General features: G+C 42.2%; 1 protein-coding gene across 1 annotated transcript; it reads right to left on the reverse strand.

Annotated features, from left to right (window-relative positions):
• Window positions 1-15,410: 15,410 nt before the first annotated feature.
• Window positions 15,411-16,777, reverse strand: LOC119319088. The gene is made up of 2 exons (XM_037593594.1): window positions 16,339-16,777; window positions 15,411-16,257 (listed from the first exon to the last, which is right to left on the reverse strand). Exons 1-2 carry the CDS (start codon window positions 16,545-16,547, stop codon window positions 15,879-15,881), a joined length of 588 nt encoding a protein of 195 aa, XP_037449491.1. The 5' UTR covers window positions 16,548-16,777; the 3' UTR covers window positions 15,411-15,878.
• Between the last annotated feature and the right edge of the window lie 663 nt (window positions 16,778-17,440).

Genomic DNA, 17,440 nt, shown 5'->3' on the forward strand with positions numbered 1-17,440 from the left:
AAAGTCTATTTGCTCTTGTTGTTGTAAATATGTAAAGCCAGCATTCAAGTTTTCAGCAAAGATTATGAACTAACCATATTCACAATAACTCTTCAGTCACACGTTTACTCATATCAACGGCATAATCAACTAGCAAGCAATACTAATAAATCTCGGATGACAACACTTTCTCAAAACAATCATAATATGATATAACAAGATGGTATCTCGCTAGCCCTTTCTGAGACCGCAAAACATAAATGCAGAGCACCTTTAAAGATCAAGGACTGACTAGACATTGTAATTCATGGTAAAAGAGATCCAGTCAAGTCATACTCAATGTAAACTAACAGTAATGAATGCAAATGACAGTGGTGCTCTCCAACTGGTGCTTTTTAATGAGAGGATGATGACTCAAAATAAAAGTAAATAGATAGGCCCTTCGTAGAGGGAAGCTGGGATTTGTAGAGGTGCCAGAGCTCGGTTTTGAAATAAAGGTGAATAATATTTTGAGCGGTATACTTTCATTGTCAACATAACAACCAATAGATGGCGATATCTTCCATGCTACACACATTATAGGCGGTTCCCAAACAGAATGGTAAAGTTTGTACTCCCCCTCCACCAACAAGCATCAATCCATGGCTTGCTCGAAACAAGGAGTGCCTCCAACTAACAATAGTCCCAGGGGGAGTTTTGTTTGCAATTATTTTGATTTGATTTGCATAAAGCATGCGACTGGGCATCCCGGTGACTAGCCATTTTCTCATGAGTGAGGAGCGGAGTCCACTCCTCTTGAGAATAACCCGCCTAACATGGAAGATACGGACAACCCTAGTTGATACATGAGCTATTCGAGCATACAAAACAGAATGTTTATTTGAAGGTTTAGGGTTTAGCACATACAAATTTACTTGGAACGGCAGGTAGATACCGTATATAGGTAGGTATGGTGGACTCATATGGAATAACTTTGGGGTTTATGGAATTGGATGCACAAGCAGTATTCCCGCTTAGTACAGGTGAAAGCTAGAAAAAGACTGGCAAGCGACCAGGTAGAGAGCGACAACAGTCATGGACATGCATTAAAATTAATCAACACTGAATGGAAGCATGAGTAGGATATAATGCACCATGAACATAAATATCGTAGAGGCTATGTTGATTTTGTTTCAACTACATGCGTGAACATATGCCAAGTCAAGCCACTCGAATCGTTCAAAAGAGGATACCACCCTATCATACCACATCACAACCATTTTAATAGCATGTTGGCACACAAGGTAAACCATTATAAGCTAATTAAGCATGGCATAAGCAACTATAATCTCTAATTGTCATTGCAAACATGTTTATTCATAATAGGCTGAATCAGGAACGATGAACTAATCATATTTGCAAAAACAAGAGAGGTCGAGTTCATACCATCTTTTCCCATCTCAATCAGTCCATCATATATCGTCATAATTGCCTTTCACTTGCATGATCGAATGATGTGAATAATAATAAGAGTGCACGTGCATTGGACTAAGCTGGAATCTACGAGCATTCAATAAACAGGAGAAGACAAGGAAATATGGACTCTTGGTTAAATCAACAATAATGCATATATGAGTCACTTCAACAATTTAATTATGGTCTTCTCCTATCGACACCCAAAGAAAAGAAAAGAAATAAAACTATTTACACGGGAAAGCTCCCAACAAGCAAAAGAAGAACTAGAAATATTTTTTGGCTTTCTTTTTAGTTACTACTACAAGCATGGAAAGTAAACTAATTAAAAGCTACAACTAATTATTTTTTCTTAAGGTTTATTAAACACACAAGAAGAAAGCATAAAAAAGAGAAAATAAACTAGCATGGATGATACAATGAAAAAGTATGAGCACCGACATCTAGCAATGAGTGTGTGAACATGAATGTAATGTCGATGAGAAATACGTACTCCCCCAAGCTTAGGCTTTTGGCCTAAGTTGATCTAATGCCGCGGATGGCCCGGCGGGTATCCAAAGTTGTAGTTGGGGTCGTACTGAGATGCAGCAGTCATTGCATCATGGGCTGCATCTTGGAGGCGAGCTATCTCAACCCTCCTCTTATACTATTCCGCCTCCTCTCTGGTTATAAAATATCTCCCTTTTGCCTGAAAGTCAAATAAAGTAGAAGCAGGGATAGCAATGTGATAGGTGCGTCGTCTGTCAAAGATTAGTCGATACTGGAGGAACTGATCGTTCCTTTCAACAAAATGATGACAAACCATAGCCTCATAATCCAAATAAGCAGGAGGCAACTCAATATCATCCTCACGTATGGTTATACCAAGAAAATTAGCTATACGGGTTGCATAAATTCCACCAACGAAATCTCCATTAAATCTATTATGATGCAACCTACGTGCAACAATGGCTCCTAAATTATAACGTTTATCTCCTAACACAGCACTCCTAAGAATACTGAGGTCAGGTACACATGTATGACATGCCTCATCTTTACCATTTATGCACCTACCTATGAAGAGAGCAAAACAATGTATAGCAGGAAAATGAATGCTCCCTATGGTAGCTTGTGCTATATCTCTAGATTCCCCCACAGTTATACTAGCAAGAAAATCTCTAAACTCAGGTTTGCGAGGTTCACTAGTACTACCCCATTGTGGAAGTTTGCAAGCAGTGGTAAAATCCTCTAAGTCCATAGTATAAGAATTTTCATAAAGATCAAACAGGACAGTTTGAGAATTGCGTGAAGATGAAAATTCAAACCTCCTCACAAAGGAACTAGTGAGATAGTGGTACTGACGGCACTTTCTGCCTCGAAGCTCACAAGATTAGTGTTACGCAAATATGCATTAAATTCTTCCTCAATTCCTGCTCGATCCATGAAGTCCTCTGAAGGCCATTCACAAGGCCGCACTGGGGCGTCCCTTGGTGGTTCATCATCAGCATCACGCATTGCAAGCCTGGGTCCTTGCTTTCTTGAAGGACTGCCTTGGTACATTTTCCTAAACATATTTCTTCCTCTGACATTTCTCAAATTTTAGTAACTTCAAAATAAAAGTGAACCAAACTCAGAAATATTGATAGCAACTACTCCTACAAGTGCATAGAGGCAATATCATGCATCAAAACTACTTTTGACCGCATAAATTTGACATGCAAGCTCAAGAGCAGGGTCACCTAAGCAGAAAAAATATGCAATGAATAAAGTACTAGAACAAAAACGAATTGGACCATTGGAGGAGTTACATACCAAGGAACAAACCCCCAAAGCAGTTTTGCGAGAGGTGCTTTGAGCAAGGAGGTCAAAAATCACAGCAAAATGAGCTAGAACTCGTGCTTGAGATGGATTGTGATTTTTTGGGAGGAAGACGAAGTGTGTGGGTGCAGGAATAAGTGGAGGGGAGCCACCATGGGCCCACAAGGTAGGGGGCGCACCCAGGGGGTAGGGCGTGCCCTGGACCCTCGTGGCCAGGTGCTTGCCCCCGCTGCTATGTTCTCAGTGCCAGCTATTCTCAAATATTCCAGAAAAAATCATATTAAATTGGAAGGGCATTTGGAGAACTTTTATTTTAGGGGTATTTTTTATTGCATGGATAATTCAGAAAATAGACAGAAATTACTATTTTTCTTTATTCAATCTAAATAACAGAAAGTAAAAAGAGGGTACAGAGAGTTGTGTTCTCTAAATTCATCCATCTCATGCTCATCAAAAGGAATCCACTAACAAGGTTGATCAAGTCTTGTTAACAAACTCATTTTGAGTAACACGAAACCGGAGAATTTTCGAATAACACTAGGTTACCACAACAGGGATATGCACATCCCCAACAATAAGAATATCATATTTCTTCTTGACAGTAGGAAGGGGAAATTCAAAACCTCCAAAAATAATCGATGGAATTTTTCCAATAGAGTTTATACTGTGGACTTGAGGTTATTTCCTCGGAAAGTGTACCGTATGCTCATTACAATTAACATGAAAAGTGATATTGCCTTTGGTGCAATCAATAACAGCCCCTGCAGATTCAAAAAGGGTCTTCCAAGAATAATAGACATACTATCGTCCTCGGGAATATCAAGAATAACAAAGTCCATTAAAATAGTAACGGTTGCAACCACAACAGCCACATCCTCACAAATACCGACAGGTATAGCAGTTGATTTATTAGCCATTTGCAAAGATATTTCGGTAGGTGTCAACTTATTCAAATCAAGTCTATGATATAAAGAGAGAGGCATAACACTAACACCGGCTCCAATATCACATAAAGCAGTTTTAACATAGTTTCCTTTAATGGAGCATGGTATAGTTGGTACTCCAGGATTTCCTAGTTCCTTGGTATTCCACCCTTAAAAGTATAATTAGCAAGCATGGTGGAAATTTCATCTTTCGGTATCTTTCTTTTATTAGTGACAATATCTTTCATATACTTAGCATAAGGATTCATTTTGAGCATATCAGTTAATCGCATATGCAAAAAGATAGGTCTAATCATTTCAGTAAAGCGCTCAAAATCCTCATCATCCTTTTTCTTGGATGGTTTGAGAGGAAAAGGCATGGGTTTCTAAACCCATGGTTCTCTTTCTTTACCATGCTTCCTAGCAACAAAGTCTTTCTTATCATAACGTTGATTCTTTGATTGTGGGTTATGAAGATCAACATCAGGTTCAATTTCTATATCATTATCATTACTAGGTTGAGCATCAACATGAACATTATCATTAACATTATCACTAGTTTCCTATTCATTACCAGAATGTGTTTCAGCATCAGAAATAGAGATATCATTGGGATTCTCAGGTGTGTCAATAATAGGTTCACTAGAAGCATGCAAAGTCCTATCATTTTTCTTTTTCTTCCTTTTAGAAGGACTAGGTGCATCTATATTATTTCTCTGAGAATCTTGCTCAATTCTCTTTGGATGGCCTTCAGGATATAAAGGTTCCTGAGTCATTTTACCACCTCTAGTCATAACTCTAACAGCATTATCATTCTTCTTACCGTTTAATTCACTGAGAAAATCATTCTGAGCTTTAAGTACTTGTTCTACTTGAGTGGTAACCATAGAAGCATGTTTACTAATGAGTTTAAGTTCACCTTTAACTCTAGACATATAATCACCCAAGTGTTCAATCATATAAGCATTTTGTTTCAATTATCTACCAAAATAAGCATTGACGTCTTCTTGCTTAACCATAAAGTTATCAAACTCATCCAAATATTGACTAGCAAACTTAGTAGGAGGGATTTCAGCTTGATCATATCTATAGAGAGAATTTACCTTTACTACCTGTGTCGGGTTATCAAGACCATGTGTTTCTTTAATAGGTGATGGATTAAAACCATATATTTCTTCATCAGGTGGTAAGTTAAGACCATGTATTTCTTCAATAGGAGGTAAATTCTTAACATCTTCAGCTTTAATACCCTTTTCTTTCATGGATTTCTTTGCCTCTTGCATATCTTCAGGACTGAGAAATAGAACACCCCTTTTCTTCAGAGTTGGTTTAGGAATAGGCTCAGGAATTGGCTCAGGAAGTGTTCAGTTATTTCCATTTGTCAACATATTATTCAATAGAATCTCAGCTTCATCCGGTGTTCTTTCCCTAAAAACAAAACGAGCACAACTATCCAGGTAATCTCTGGAAGCATCGGTTAGTCCATTATCAAAGATATCAAGTTTTCATTTTTCTTAAGAGGATGATCAGGCAAAGCATTAAGTAATTGGAGAAGCCTCCCCCAAGCTTGTGGGAGACTCTCTTCTTCAATTCGCACAAAATTATATATATATATATATATATATATATATATATATATATATATATATATATATATCCCTTAAGGCAGCTTGTTTCTTATGAGCAGGGAAATATTTCGCAGAGAAGTAATAAATCATATCCTGGAGACTACGCACACAACCAGGATCAAGAGAATTAAACCATATCTTAGCATCACCCTTTAATGAGAACGGAAATATTTTAAGGATATAAAAGTAGCGAGTTATCTCATCATTAGTGAACAGGGTGGCTATATCATCTAATTTAGTAAGATGTGCCACAACAGTTTCAGATTCATAGCCATAAAAAGGATCAGATTCAACCAAAGTAATTATATCAGGATCAATAGAGAATTCATAATCCTTATCAGTAACAAAGATAGGTGAAGCAGCATAAGCAGGATCATAATTCATTCTAGCATTCAGAGTTTTTCGTTTAAGCTTAGCTAATAATTTCTTAATATCACTTCTATCATTGCAAGCAAGAAAGTCTCTTTTAGTTTCTTCATCCATAACATAGCCCTCAGGCACAACATGTAATTCATATTTATTAGGAGAGCCTTCATCATCACTTTCATCAATATTATCAGTTTCAATAATTTCATTCTCTCTAGCCCTAGCAAGTTGTTCATCAAGTTGTTCATCAAGTGGCACAGTAGTATCAAGCATAGAAGTAGTTTCATCATAAGTATCATGCATAGCAGAAGTGGCATCATCAATAATATGCGACATATCAGAATTAATAGCAGAAGCAGGTTTAGGAGTCGCAAGCTTACTCAAAACAAAAGGTGAATCAAGTGCAGAGCTTGATGGCAGTTCCTTACCTCCCCTCGTAGTTGAGGGATAAATCTTGGTTCTTGGATCTTTCAAGTTCTTCATAATGATAAGAAGATATAAATCCCAAGTGACTCAAAGAATAGAGCTATGCTCCCCGACAACGGCGCCAGAAAATAGTCTTGATAACCCACAAGTATAGACTCAAAGAATATTCTCAAGTATTAGCGGCTGAGTTGTCAATTCAACCACACCTGGAAACTTAGTATCTGCAGCAGAGTGTTTAGTAGCAAAGTAATATGATAGTAGTGGTAACGATAGCAAAAGTAATGGTAGAAAAAGTAATGTTTTGGTATTTTGTAGTGATGATAACAATAGCAACGGAAAAGTAAATAAGCGAAGAACAATATATGGGAAGCTCGTAGGTAATGGATCGGTGATAGAGAATTATGTCGGATGTGGTTCATCATGTAACAGTCATAACCTAGGGTGACACAGAACTAGCTCCAATTCATCAATGTAATGTACGCATGTATTCCGAATATAGTCATACGTGCTTATGGAAAAGAACTTGCATGACATCTTTTGTCCTACCCTCCCATGGCAGCGGGGTCCTAGTGGAAACTAAGAGATATTAAGGCCTCCTTTTAATAGAGTACCGTACCAAAGCATTAACACATAGTGAATACATGAACTCCTCAAACTACGGTCATCACCGGGAGTGGTCCCGATTATTGTCACTTAGGGGTTGTCGGATCATAACACATAGTAGGTGACTATAGACTTGCAAGAAAGGATCAAGAACTCACATATATTCATGAAAACATAATAGGTTCAGATCTGAAATCATGGCACTCGGGCCCTAGTGACAAGCATTAAGCATAGCAAAGTCATAGCAACATCAATCTCAGAACATAGTGGATACTAGGGATCAAGCCCTAACAAAACTAACTCGATTACATGATAAATCTCATCCACCCATCACCGTCCAGCAAGCCTACGATGGAATTACTCACGCATGGTGGTGAGCATCATGAAATTGGTGATGGAGGATGGTTGATGATGATGACGGCGATGGATTCCCCTCTCCGGAGCCCCGAACGGACTCCAGATCAGCCCTCCCGAGAGAGTTTAGGGCTTGGCGGCGGCTCCGTATCATAAAACGCGATGAATCTTTCTCTCTGATTTTTTTTTCTCCGAACACGAATATATAGAGTTGGAGTTGAGGTCGAAGGAGCTCCAGGGGGCCCACGAGGCAGGGGGCGCGCCCCCACCCTCATGGCTAGAGTGTGGGCCCCTGTCCTTGATTCTTTGTCAGTATTTTTTATTATTTCCAAAAATAATCTCCGTGGAGTTTCAGGTCATTCCGAGAACTTTTGTTTCTGCATATAAATAACATCATGGCAATTCTGCTGAAAACAGCGCCAGTCCGGGTTAGTTCCATTCTAATCATGCAAGTTAGAGTCCAAAACAAGGGCAAAAGTGTTTGGAAAAGTAGATAAGACAGATACGTATCAAAGACCTCGGTGAAGCTGCTTATATATTGGGCATCAAGATCTATAGAGATAGATCAAGACGCTTAATTGGACTTTCATAAAGCACATACCTTGATAAAGTTTTGAAGAAGTCCAAAATGGATCAGTCAAAGAAAGGTTTCTTGCCTGTATTACAAGGTGTGAAGTTGAGTTAAACTCAATACCCGACCACTGCAGAATATAGAGAGCAAATGAAAGTCACTCCATATGCCTCGGCCATAGGTTCTATCATGTATGCAATGCTGTGTACCAGACCTGATGTGTGCCTTGCTATAAGTTTAGCAAGGAGGTACTAAAGTAATCCAGGAGTGGATCACTGGACAATGGTCAAGCACATCCTGAAATACGTGAAAAGGACTAAGGATATGTTTCTCGTTTATGGAGGTGACAAAGAGCTTGTCGTAAATGGTTACGTCGATGCAAGCTTTGACACTGATCCGGATGACTCTATGTCACAAACCGGATACATATTTATATTGAATGGTGGAGCTGTCAGTGGGTGCAGTTCCAAGCAGAGTATCATGGCGGGATCTACGTGTGAAGCGGAGTACATAGCTGCTTCGGAAGCAGCAGATGAAGGAGTCTGGATGAAGGAGTTCATATCCGATCTAGGTGTAATACCTAGTGCATCGGGTCCAATGAAAAATCTTTTGTGACAATACTGGGGCAATTTCCTTGGCTAAGGAATCTAGATTTCACAAGAGAACCAAACACATCAAGAGACGCTTCAATTCCATCCGCGATCAAGTCAAGGAGGGAGACATAGAGATTTCTAAGATACATACGGATCTGAATGTTGCAGACCCATTGACTAAGCCTCTCTCAAGAGCAAAACAAGATCAGCACCAAGACTCCATGGGTGTTAGAATCATTACTATGTAATCTAGATTATTGACTCTAGTACAAGTGGGAGACTGAAGTAAATATGCCCCAGAGGCAATAATAAAGTTGTTAATTGTATTTCCTTATATCATTATAAATGTTTATTATTCATGCTAGAATTGTATTAACCGGAAACTTAGTACATGTGTGAATACATAGACAAACAGAGTGTCCCTAGTATGCCTCTACTAGACTAGCTCGTTAATAAAAGATGGTTAAGTTTCCTGGCCATAGACATGTGTTGTCATTTGATGAACGGGATCAAATCATTAGAGAATGATGTGATGGACAAGACCCATCCGTTAGCTTAGCATAATGATCGTTTAGTTTTATTGCTATTGTTTTCTTCATGACTTATACATATTCCTCTCACAATGAGATTGTGCAACTCTCGAATATCGGAGGAACACCTTGTGTGCTATCAAACGTCACAACGTAACTGGGTGATTATAAAGATACTCTATAGGTGTCTCTAAAGGTGTTTGTTGAGTTGGCATAGATCGAGATTAGGATTTGTCACTCCGAGTATCGGAGAGGTATCTCTGGGCCCTCTCGGTAATGCACATCACTATAAGCCTTGCAAGCAATGTGACTAATGAGTTAGTTACGAGATGATGCATTACGGAATGAGTAAAGAGACTTGCCGGTAACAAGGTTGAACTAGGTATGATGATACCGATGATCGAACCTCGGGAAAGTAACATACCGATGACAAAGGGAATAACGTATGTTGTTATATGGTTTGACCAATAAAGATCTTCGTAGACTATGTAGGAGCCAATATGAGCATCTAGGTTCCGCTATTGGTTATTTACCCGAGATGTGTCTCGGTCATGTCTACATAGTTATCGAACCCGTAGGGTCCGCACGCTTAATGTTCGATGACGAATTTTATTATGAGTTATGTGATTTGATGACCGAAGTTTGCTCGGAGTCCCGGATGAGATCACGGACATGACGAGGAGTCTCGAAATGGTCGAGAGGTAAAGATTGATATATTGGAAGGTTATATACGGAAACCGGAATGGTTACGATAAGGTTCCGGGATTTTTCGGAGTACCAGGAACCTACGTGAACCCCCCTCCCCCCGGGAAAGCTATTGGGCCTAATGGGCCATAGTGGAGGAGAGGAGGCAGGCCACAAGAGGTGGGGCGCGCCCCCCTTGCCCCAGTCTGATTTGGATAAGGGGAGGGGTGCGGCCCCCCTCTTTCCTTCTCTCTCTCTCCCTCCTTTCCCCTTTCCTCCTCTCTGTTGGAAGGAAAGGGGGCTAAATCCTACTAGGTTTGGAGTGCTAGTAGGACTCCCCCTTTGGCGCGCCTCCCCCTTGGCCGGCCTCCTCCACCCCCTCCTTTATATACGTGGGAAGGGGGCACCCCAAAGCACAACAGACAATCTCTTAGCCGTGTGCGGTGCCCCCCTCCGCAGTTTAACACCTCGGCCATATCGTCATAGTGCTTAGGCGACGCCCTGCGCTGGTAACTTCATCATCACCGTCACCACACCGTCATGATGATGTAAATCTCCTTCGTCCCTCTACTAGATCAAGAGCTCGAGGGACGTCATCGTGCTAAACGTGTGCTGAACACGGAGGTGTCGTACATTCGGTACTTGGATCGGTTGGATTGTGAAGATGTACGACTACATCAAACGCGTTACAAAACGCTTCCGCTTTCGGTCTACGAGGGTACGTGGACACACTCTCCCCTCTCGTTGCTATGCATCTCCTAGTTAGATCTTGCATGATCGTAGGATTTTTTTTGAATTACTACGTTCCCCAACAGACGGTACCCATGGATACGGCTAGCCATGGAATGTGAAAGTATGGTGGGAAAAGGAATAAACTTTATTTTAAGTTTAGGAACCGCCTATGAGATATCTAGCATGGAAAGTGTTGGGAATTACTCGGTCGTTTTTGTTGATGGGAAAAGCATGCCTCTCAAGAAAATCTCTAAATTTTTGCTCTGAGCTCTGGATCCTTTACAAATCTCTACTTCCCTCTGCGAAGGGCTTATCTATTTACTTTATGCATTTTTTATTTATATTTGAGTCTCCATTTTCTCGTATAAAGCACCAACTAGGAAGCAGTATGATCATACTTGAGCATTGTATGTAGCTAATATTCGAGTGTGTTTCGTGAATGGATCAATGATTGAGCATGATGGGCTAGGGATAACTTTCTTTAGTGTTGATATTTTGAAAGACATGGTTGCTTGTTGATATGCTTGAGTATTGAAATCTTCATGTCAAAACTAGACTATTGCTTTGAACCATCTAAAAGTCCAAATGTCCATGCTACAAAAGAAAAAAATATGTGATGAACATGTTAGGCAGCATTCCACATCAAAAATTCAGTTTTTATCATTTACCTACTCGAGGACGGGTAGGAATTAAGCTTGAGGATGGTGATACGTCTCCAAAGTATCTATAATTTTTTATTATTCCATGTTGTTATATTATCATTCTTGGATGTTTTACAATCAATTTATAGGAACTTTATATCATTTTTTGGCACTAACCTATTGACATAGTGCCCAGTGCCAGTTGCTGTTTTTTGCTTGTTTTTTACTTCGCGGAATATCCCTATCAAACAAAGTAAAAACACAGCAAAACTTTTTGGAGATTTTTTTTGGACCAGAAGACACCTTGGGGGCCAAGAAAGCACCTTGGAGGCTCGTGGGGACAACAAGACACCAGGGTGCGCCTAGGAGCCCAAGCACGCCCTGGTGGGTTGTCGGGCCCACAGGGGTCTCTTGCACTGCCTCTTCGCCTTATAAATTACCAAATATTTCAGAAACCCTATGGGAGTAGATGAAACACAATTCTAGTCGTTGCAAGTTCCAGAACCACGAGATCTAATCTAACACCATCACGCAGGGGTTCATCATCCTCATTGGTGCCTCTCCGATGATGCGTGAGTAGTCCACCATAGAACTATGCGTCCGTAGGCAGTAGCTAGATGGCTTCTTCTCTCTTTTTGCTTCCCAATACAATTGTCTCTTGGAGAACTATTTGATGTAAACCTTTTTGTGATGTGTTTGGGATCTGAAGAACTTTGATTTTATGATCAGATCTATATCCATGAATATTATTTGAGTCTTCTTTGATCTCTTATATGCATTATTATTTATAGCCTCGTATTTCTTCTTTGAATCTTTGGTTTAGTTAGGCCAACTAGATCGATTTTTCTTGCCATGGGAAGAGGTGCTTTGTGATGGGTTCGATCCTGCGGTGTCCTCTCCCAGTGACAGAAGGGGCAGTGAGGCACGCATGTATCGTTGCTATTAAGGATAACAAGATGGGGTCTAGCCCTACATGAATAGATCTTCTCTACATCATGTCATCGTTCTTATTGCATTACTCTGTTTCTCCATGAACTTAATACATTAGATGCATGTTGGGTAGCAGTCAATGTGTGGAGTAATAATAGTAGATGCAGGTAGGAGTCGGTTTACTAATCTTGGAGGTGATGCCTATATATGTGCCATGGATATCCTCATAATTATTTGATCTTCTATCAATTTCCCAACAACAATTTGTTCACCCACCGTATGCTATTTTCTGAAGAGAAGCCACTAGTGAAATCTACGGCCCCGGGGTCTATCTTTATCATATTGCTTTCAACTCTATTTTTATTCGCATTTGTTTTCAGATCTTTTATTCCAAAAACCCAAAAATACCTTGCTACACTTTTTCTTTATTTATTTTATTTTGTGTTTTATTCAGATCTATTCGCCCAAACTCATACAAATTAATCTATCTTTTTACCGAGGAGGGATTGACAACCCCTCTTACGCGTGGGTTTACGAGGATTTGTTCTTTGTGTGCAGGTACCATTTACATAGTGTTGCTTGGTTCTCCTACTGCATTGATACCTTGGTTTCATAACCGAGGGAAATACCTACCGTAGCTGTACTGCATCATCCCTTCCTCTTTGGGGAAATACCGATGCAGTTTCAAGCCGCATTAGAGATCTATTTGATATAATGATTTTTTGCGGTGTGTTTGTTGGGATCCGATAAATTGTGAGTTTATGATCAGATCTATCCATGAATATTATTTGAGTTTTCTCTGAACTCTTTTATGCATGATTGTTATAGCCTCATATTTCTTCTCCCATTTATTGGTTTGGTTTGGCCAATTAGATTGATTTATCTTGCCATGGGAATAGGTGCTTTGTAATGGGTTTGATCTTGCGGTGCTCAATTGTAACACCCACAATGCGGCTATATCTCCCACGTGTCGGGCACGACTTAGAGGCATAGCCGCATGGTAGGCATGTCGCAAGAGGGGTAATCTTTACACATCCCATGTACTGAATAAGAAAGGGATAAAGAGTCGGCTTACAATCGCCACTTCACACAATACATAAATATATCATACATCATCCAGAATACAATCAAGGTCCGACTACGGAACCAAAATAAAAGAAGACAACCCCAAATGCAAGATCCCCAATCGTCCCAACTGGGGCCCACTACTGATCAACTGAAAACGAAACCACACAACGAACACGATCTTCATCGAGCTCCCACTTGAGCTCAGTTGCGTCATCTGCACTAGTATCATCGGCACTTGCAAGTGTTTGGAAGTATCTGTGAGCCACGAGGACTTAGAAAATCTCACACCCACGAGATCAAGACTATTTAAGCTTATGGGTAGGGTAAGGTAATGAGGTGGAGCTACAGCAAGCACTAAGCATATATGGTGGCTAACATACGCAAATAAGAGGGAGAAGAGAAGCAACGCAACGGTCGTGAAACTAGAAGTGATCAAGAAGTGATCCTGAAACTACTTACGTTCAAGCATAACACAAGACCGTGTTCACTTCCCGGACTCCGCGAAAGAGACCATCATGGCTACACACGCGGTTGATACATTTTAATTAAATTAAGTGTCAAGTTCTCTACAACCGGACATTAACAAATTCCCATCTGCCCATAACCACGGGCACGGCTTTCGAAAGTTCAAAACCCTGCAGGGGTGTCCCAACCTAGCCCATCACAAGCTCTCACGGTCAACGAAGGATATTCCTTCTCCCAAGAAGACCCGATCAGTCTCGGAATCCTGGTTACAAGAAATTTCAACAATGGTAAACCAAGACAAGCAAAGCCGCCAGATGTGCCGACAATCCCGATAGGAGCTACACATATCTCATTCTCAGGGCAACACCGGATGAGACATCCTATGAGTAAAACCAAACCTCAAGTTTCCCCGAGGTGGCCCCGCAGTCTACTCAGTTTGGACCAACACTTAGAGAAGCACTGGCCCAGGGGGGTTAAAATAAAGATGACCCTCGGGTTAGCCGACCCAAGGGAAGGGTAAAAAGTTGTTAGGAAAATGTAAAACCAAGGTTGGGCCTTGCAGGAGGAGTTTTATTCAAAGTGAACTGTCAATGGGTTCCCATAACACCCAACCGCGTAAGGGACGCAAAATCAAGGAACATAACACCAGTATGACGGAAACTAGGGCGACAAGAGTGGAACAAAACACCAGGCATAAGGCCGAGCCTTCCACCCTTTACCAAGTATATAGATGCATTAATTAAATAAGAGATATTGTGATATCCCAACGTATTCATGTTCCAACATGGAACAAACTTCATCTTCACTTGCAACTAGCAACGCTATAAGAGGGGCTGAGCAAAAGCTGTAACATAGCCAAGCAACGGTTTGCTAGGATGGTTGACAAAGGTTAGAGGCTATCATGGCAATTTGTGAGGCTTGATATAACATGTGGTAGGTAGCGCGACATAGCAATAGAACGAACACTAGCAAGCAAAGATAGAAGTGATTTTGAGGGTATGGTCATCTTGCCTGAGATCCCGCAAGGAAGAAGAATGAGTCCATGAAGCAGACAAACGGACATAGTCGAACGGATCCTCACAACTCCGGAACGAAAACCGAAGCTAACGGGAGAAGCAACCCAGAAAGAAGCAAACAACATATTAAACAACCATCACATAAACATGGCATGATGCACAACCAAGTATGATGCGTGTCCGGTTTAAAGAGGCATGACATGGCAATGTGCACAAACAATCCTACAAATTAAGTGGGGCTCAATATGCAACTCCGTTGCATATTGACGAAACACCATGTCAATTATTTAGTTCGATCTCGTTTATGTACCCAACACTATTAAATGTTGATTAACATGGCAAGAGGTGAAGCATGAAGAAACTATCTATTTAGGCAAGTTTAAATGAGGCCAGAACAACAAGCAACAAGTCCGGAAAATCCCCAGATGCATATATTAGATTTGGTACAGTTATGTCCTAAAGCATATTTTAGAGTTATTAAACATGCAAGGTGAGAGCACCATGTTAAACTAGGCAATTTTCTACCCCATTTTCATATAAAGTTTATTAAATTTGGAGGTATGGTTATTAAGTTATGAATTAAATCATTTTAACATGGCAATTAAGCAAATAAATGCAAACTGCAGTTTAAACATTTTAAACATGGTGGAAAGTTGGATATTATGAAAGTAGACACAATTCTAAGCATTTTTCATATATAAAGTATTTTAAACCGAGGCATAGTTAAAGAGGTATTATATGCATGAAGTACAAGGGTGGTTCTGTAAATCTGCAGTAAACTGGAAAAATAGGCAAATTCGTTCTATGGAAAAAACATGAAGCGGGTCGGTTCTGTCTAGCCCAACAGAGCACAGTGGGGGGCTGGGCGGGTGCTCACATCGGGCCAGATCTGGTCGAAACTGGAACTGGGCCAGAAAGGAGACCACGGTTGGGCCTTAGCGTCGAAGTGGCCTGGAGCATGGTTACGGTCAACGCGTGCCAGCAGATCGAGCACGGGCTGCGCTGCTCGTTCCCCTCGGGTAAAACAGGGGCATGGACAAAGCAGAGGAGGTCGCAGCAGGCAACGGCGATGCAGGGAGCGACGACGGCGAATCTGACGGATGACACATCGAGGAGGTGGCTAGCGGAGGCGGACCGGGTGGTCCTTGGGCAGGGACGCAGCGAGGTCCTCGCTCGTGGACTCGAGCACATGGATGAGGACGGCTGTGGCGCTGCTGGTGGCTTGCTCGCCGGGGATGGCGCGGGCCACGACAAAGGAACAAGGGCGCTGCGGCGGGACTTGGCGCGAGCAACCGACGACTCCAGGCGACGAAGGACGATGAAGAGGAGGGCGCGAGGCATGGGCCCTAGTTCTGCTGGTGGCAGACGGTGCGAGGACACCGGCGAGCTTGTTCGGGCATCCAGGACGGGAAGCATGGCTGGGAGGCGAGGCGCTGCAAGGCACTCCCGCGAGGAGCGGGCAGACGGCGGAGCTGCGGTTCCATGGCAGCGATGTCGACCTGCAGAGGGCGTCGCAGCAGGGTCAGAGAAGCTCACTGAAAGGAAAGCGAGAGGTGAGAATAGAAGAACGGGGCACCGACGGCGAGGTCCTGGTCGAGGTCCAGCGAGATCCCATCGGAGCTCCGGTTGGTGGCGAGGAACGCAAGCCGAAGGAGCGGTTCCCCGTAGCTGCTTGAGCATCGGGCGGCCATGGAGATGTTACAGAGAACACAGGAGAGGGATGAGACGAAGGGAAGGAGCTCCGGAAGGAAAATAAGATGGCACGGGGTGGATCCGGGCGGTGGATCATTGGAGGGTCGCCGGGGCTCCATTTTGCGATGAGGCGGCAACGGCGGGGTCGAGCGAAGCAGGATCGAGGGAGGCACGGGAGCACTCGCTCTCATGCGGTGGATCGATGGAGGAAGTGGGTGGTTGGATGCATTTGATCGGGGGGATTCCAAGGAGGGTGGCGGCCGTTGTTGGATTGGATCGGCCAGATCCCGATGAAGGAGGGGGGTTGGTCAGCCGGCGGCGGAGACGGGATTGATGGGACAGCTTTCCTAGATTTTAGGGTTAGGTCTGGTTTATATAACAAGTGGAATTTTGGATAGAGGCATTTGGTCCCTCCGATCTTAATCGAGCGGTACCGGATAAATAGGCTAGGGAGACCAAAAAGAAAAACAGAGATGTTTTATAGGCGTTTGGGGATGATCCGGACCCGATGGTAACGAATGGTCCGGTCCGGGTTCGGGGAAGTTTCGGACATAGGCGAGGGGGTCTGACAAAAAGGCCACGGAGGCAAGGGGGTTAGGAGGGGTTTTCGGAGCCTCCGATCGTGACCGATGGATCCGATCGACATGGGGAATAGGTAGGCCTATGTGGGATGGTTCTGACTGTGTAGAAGGTCGAGGGTTGCGGGAGATAAGAGAGAGAGAGACCCGGCAGCAGTTTTCGGAGACCGGAAATGTCCGACGATTTGACCGACTATAATGTCGCTATAGTTATCCGTTGGGGCATCAAACGATCTCCGAATGCGATGAAATTTGATAGGCGTTCTATCTACACTATAACAACACCGCATGTCAACTTTCAACCCATTCTAAGAACATTTTCCGACCACTTATAAAATAATATTTCGGACATGCCGCGGGAGCGTGCGAGTGTGTCTGGGCTCAGAATGGACAACAGAGAGAACGGGGAGAA

The sequence above is a fragment of the Triticum dicoccoides genome, chromosome 6A (assembly GCF_002162155.2).
Source record: "Triticum dicoccoides isolate Atlit2015 ecotype Zavitan chromosome 6A, WEW_v2.0, whole genome shotgun sequence".
Lineage (NCBI taxonomy): Eukaryota > Viridiplantae > Streptophyta > Magnoliopsida > Poales > Poaceae > Triticum > Triticum dicoccoides.

What these genes read in the sequence shown, in the direction of transcription:
- LOC119319088 (XM_037593594.1), bottom strand. Translation starts at nt 16,547, where the DNA reads ATGATCCACCGCCCGGATCCACCCCGTGCCATCTTATTTTCCTTCCGG. An exon ending in ACCTCGACCAGGACCTCGCC is followed by an intron (nt 16,258 to 16,338) that starts GTCGGTGCCCCG and finishes CGCCCTCTGCAG; the next exon opens with GTCGACATCGCTGCCATGGA.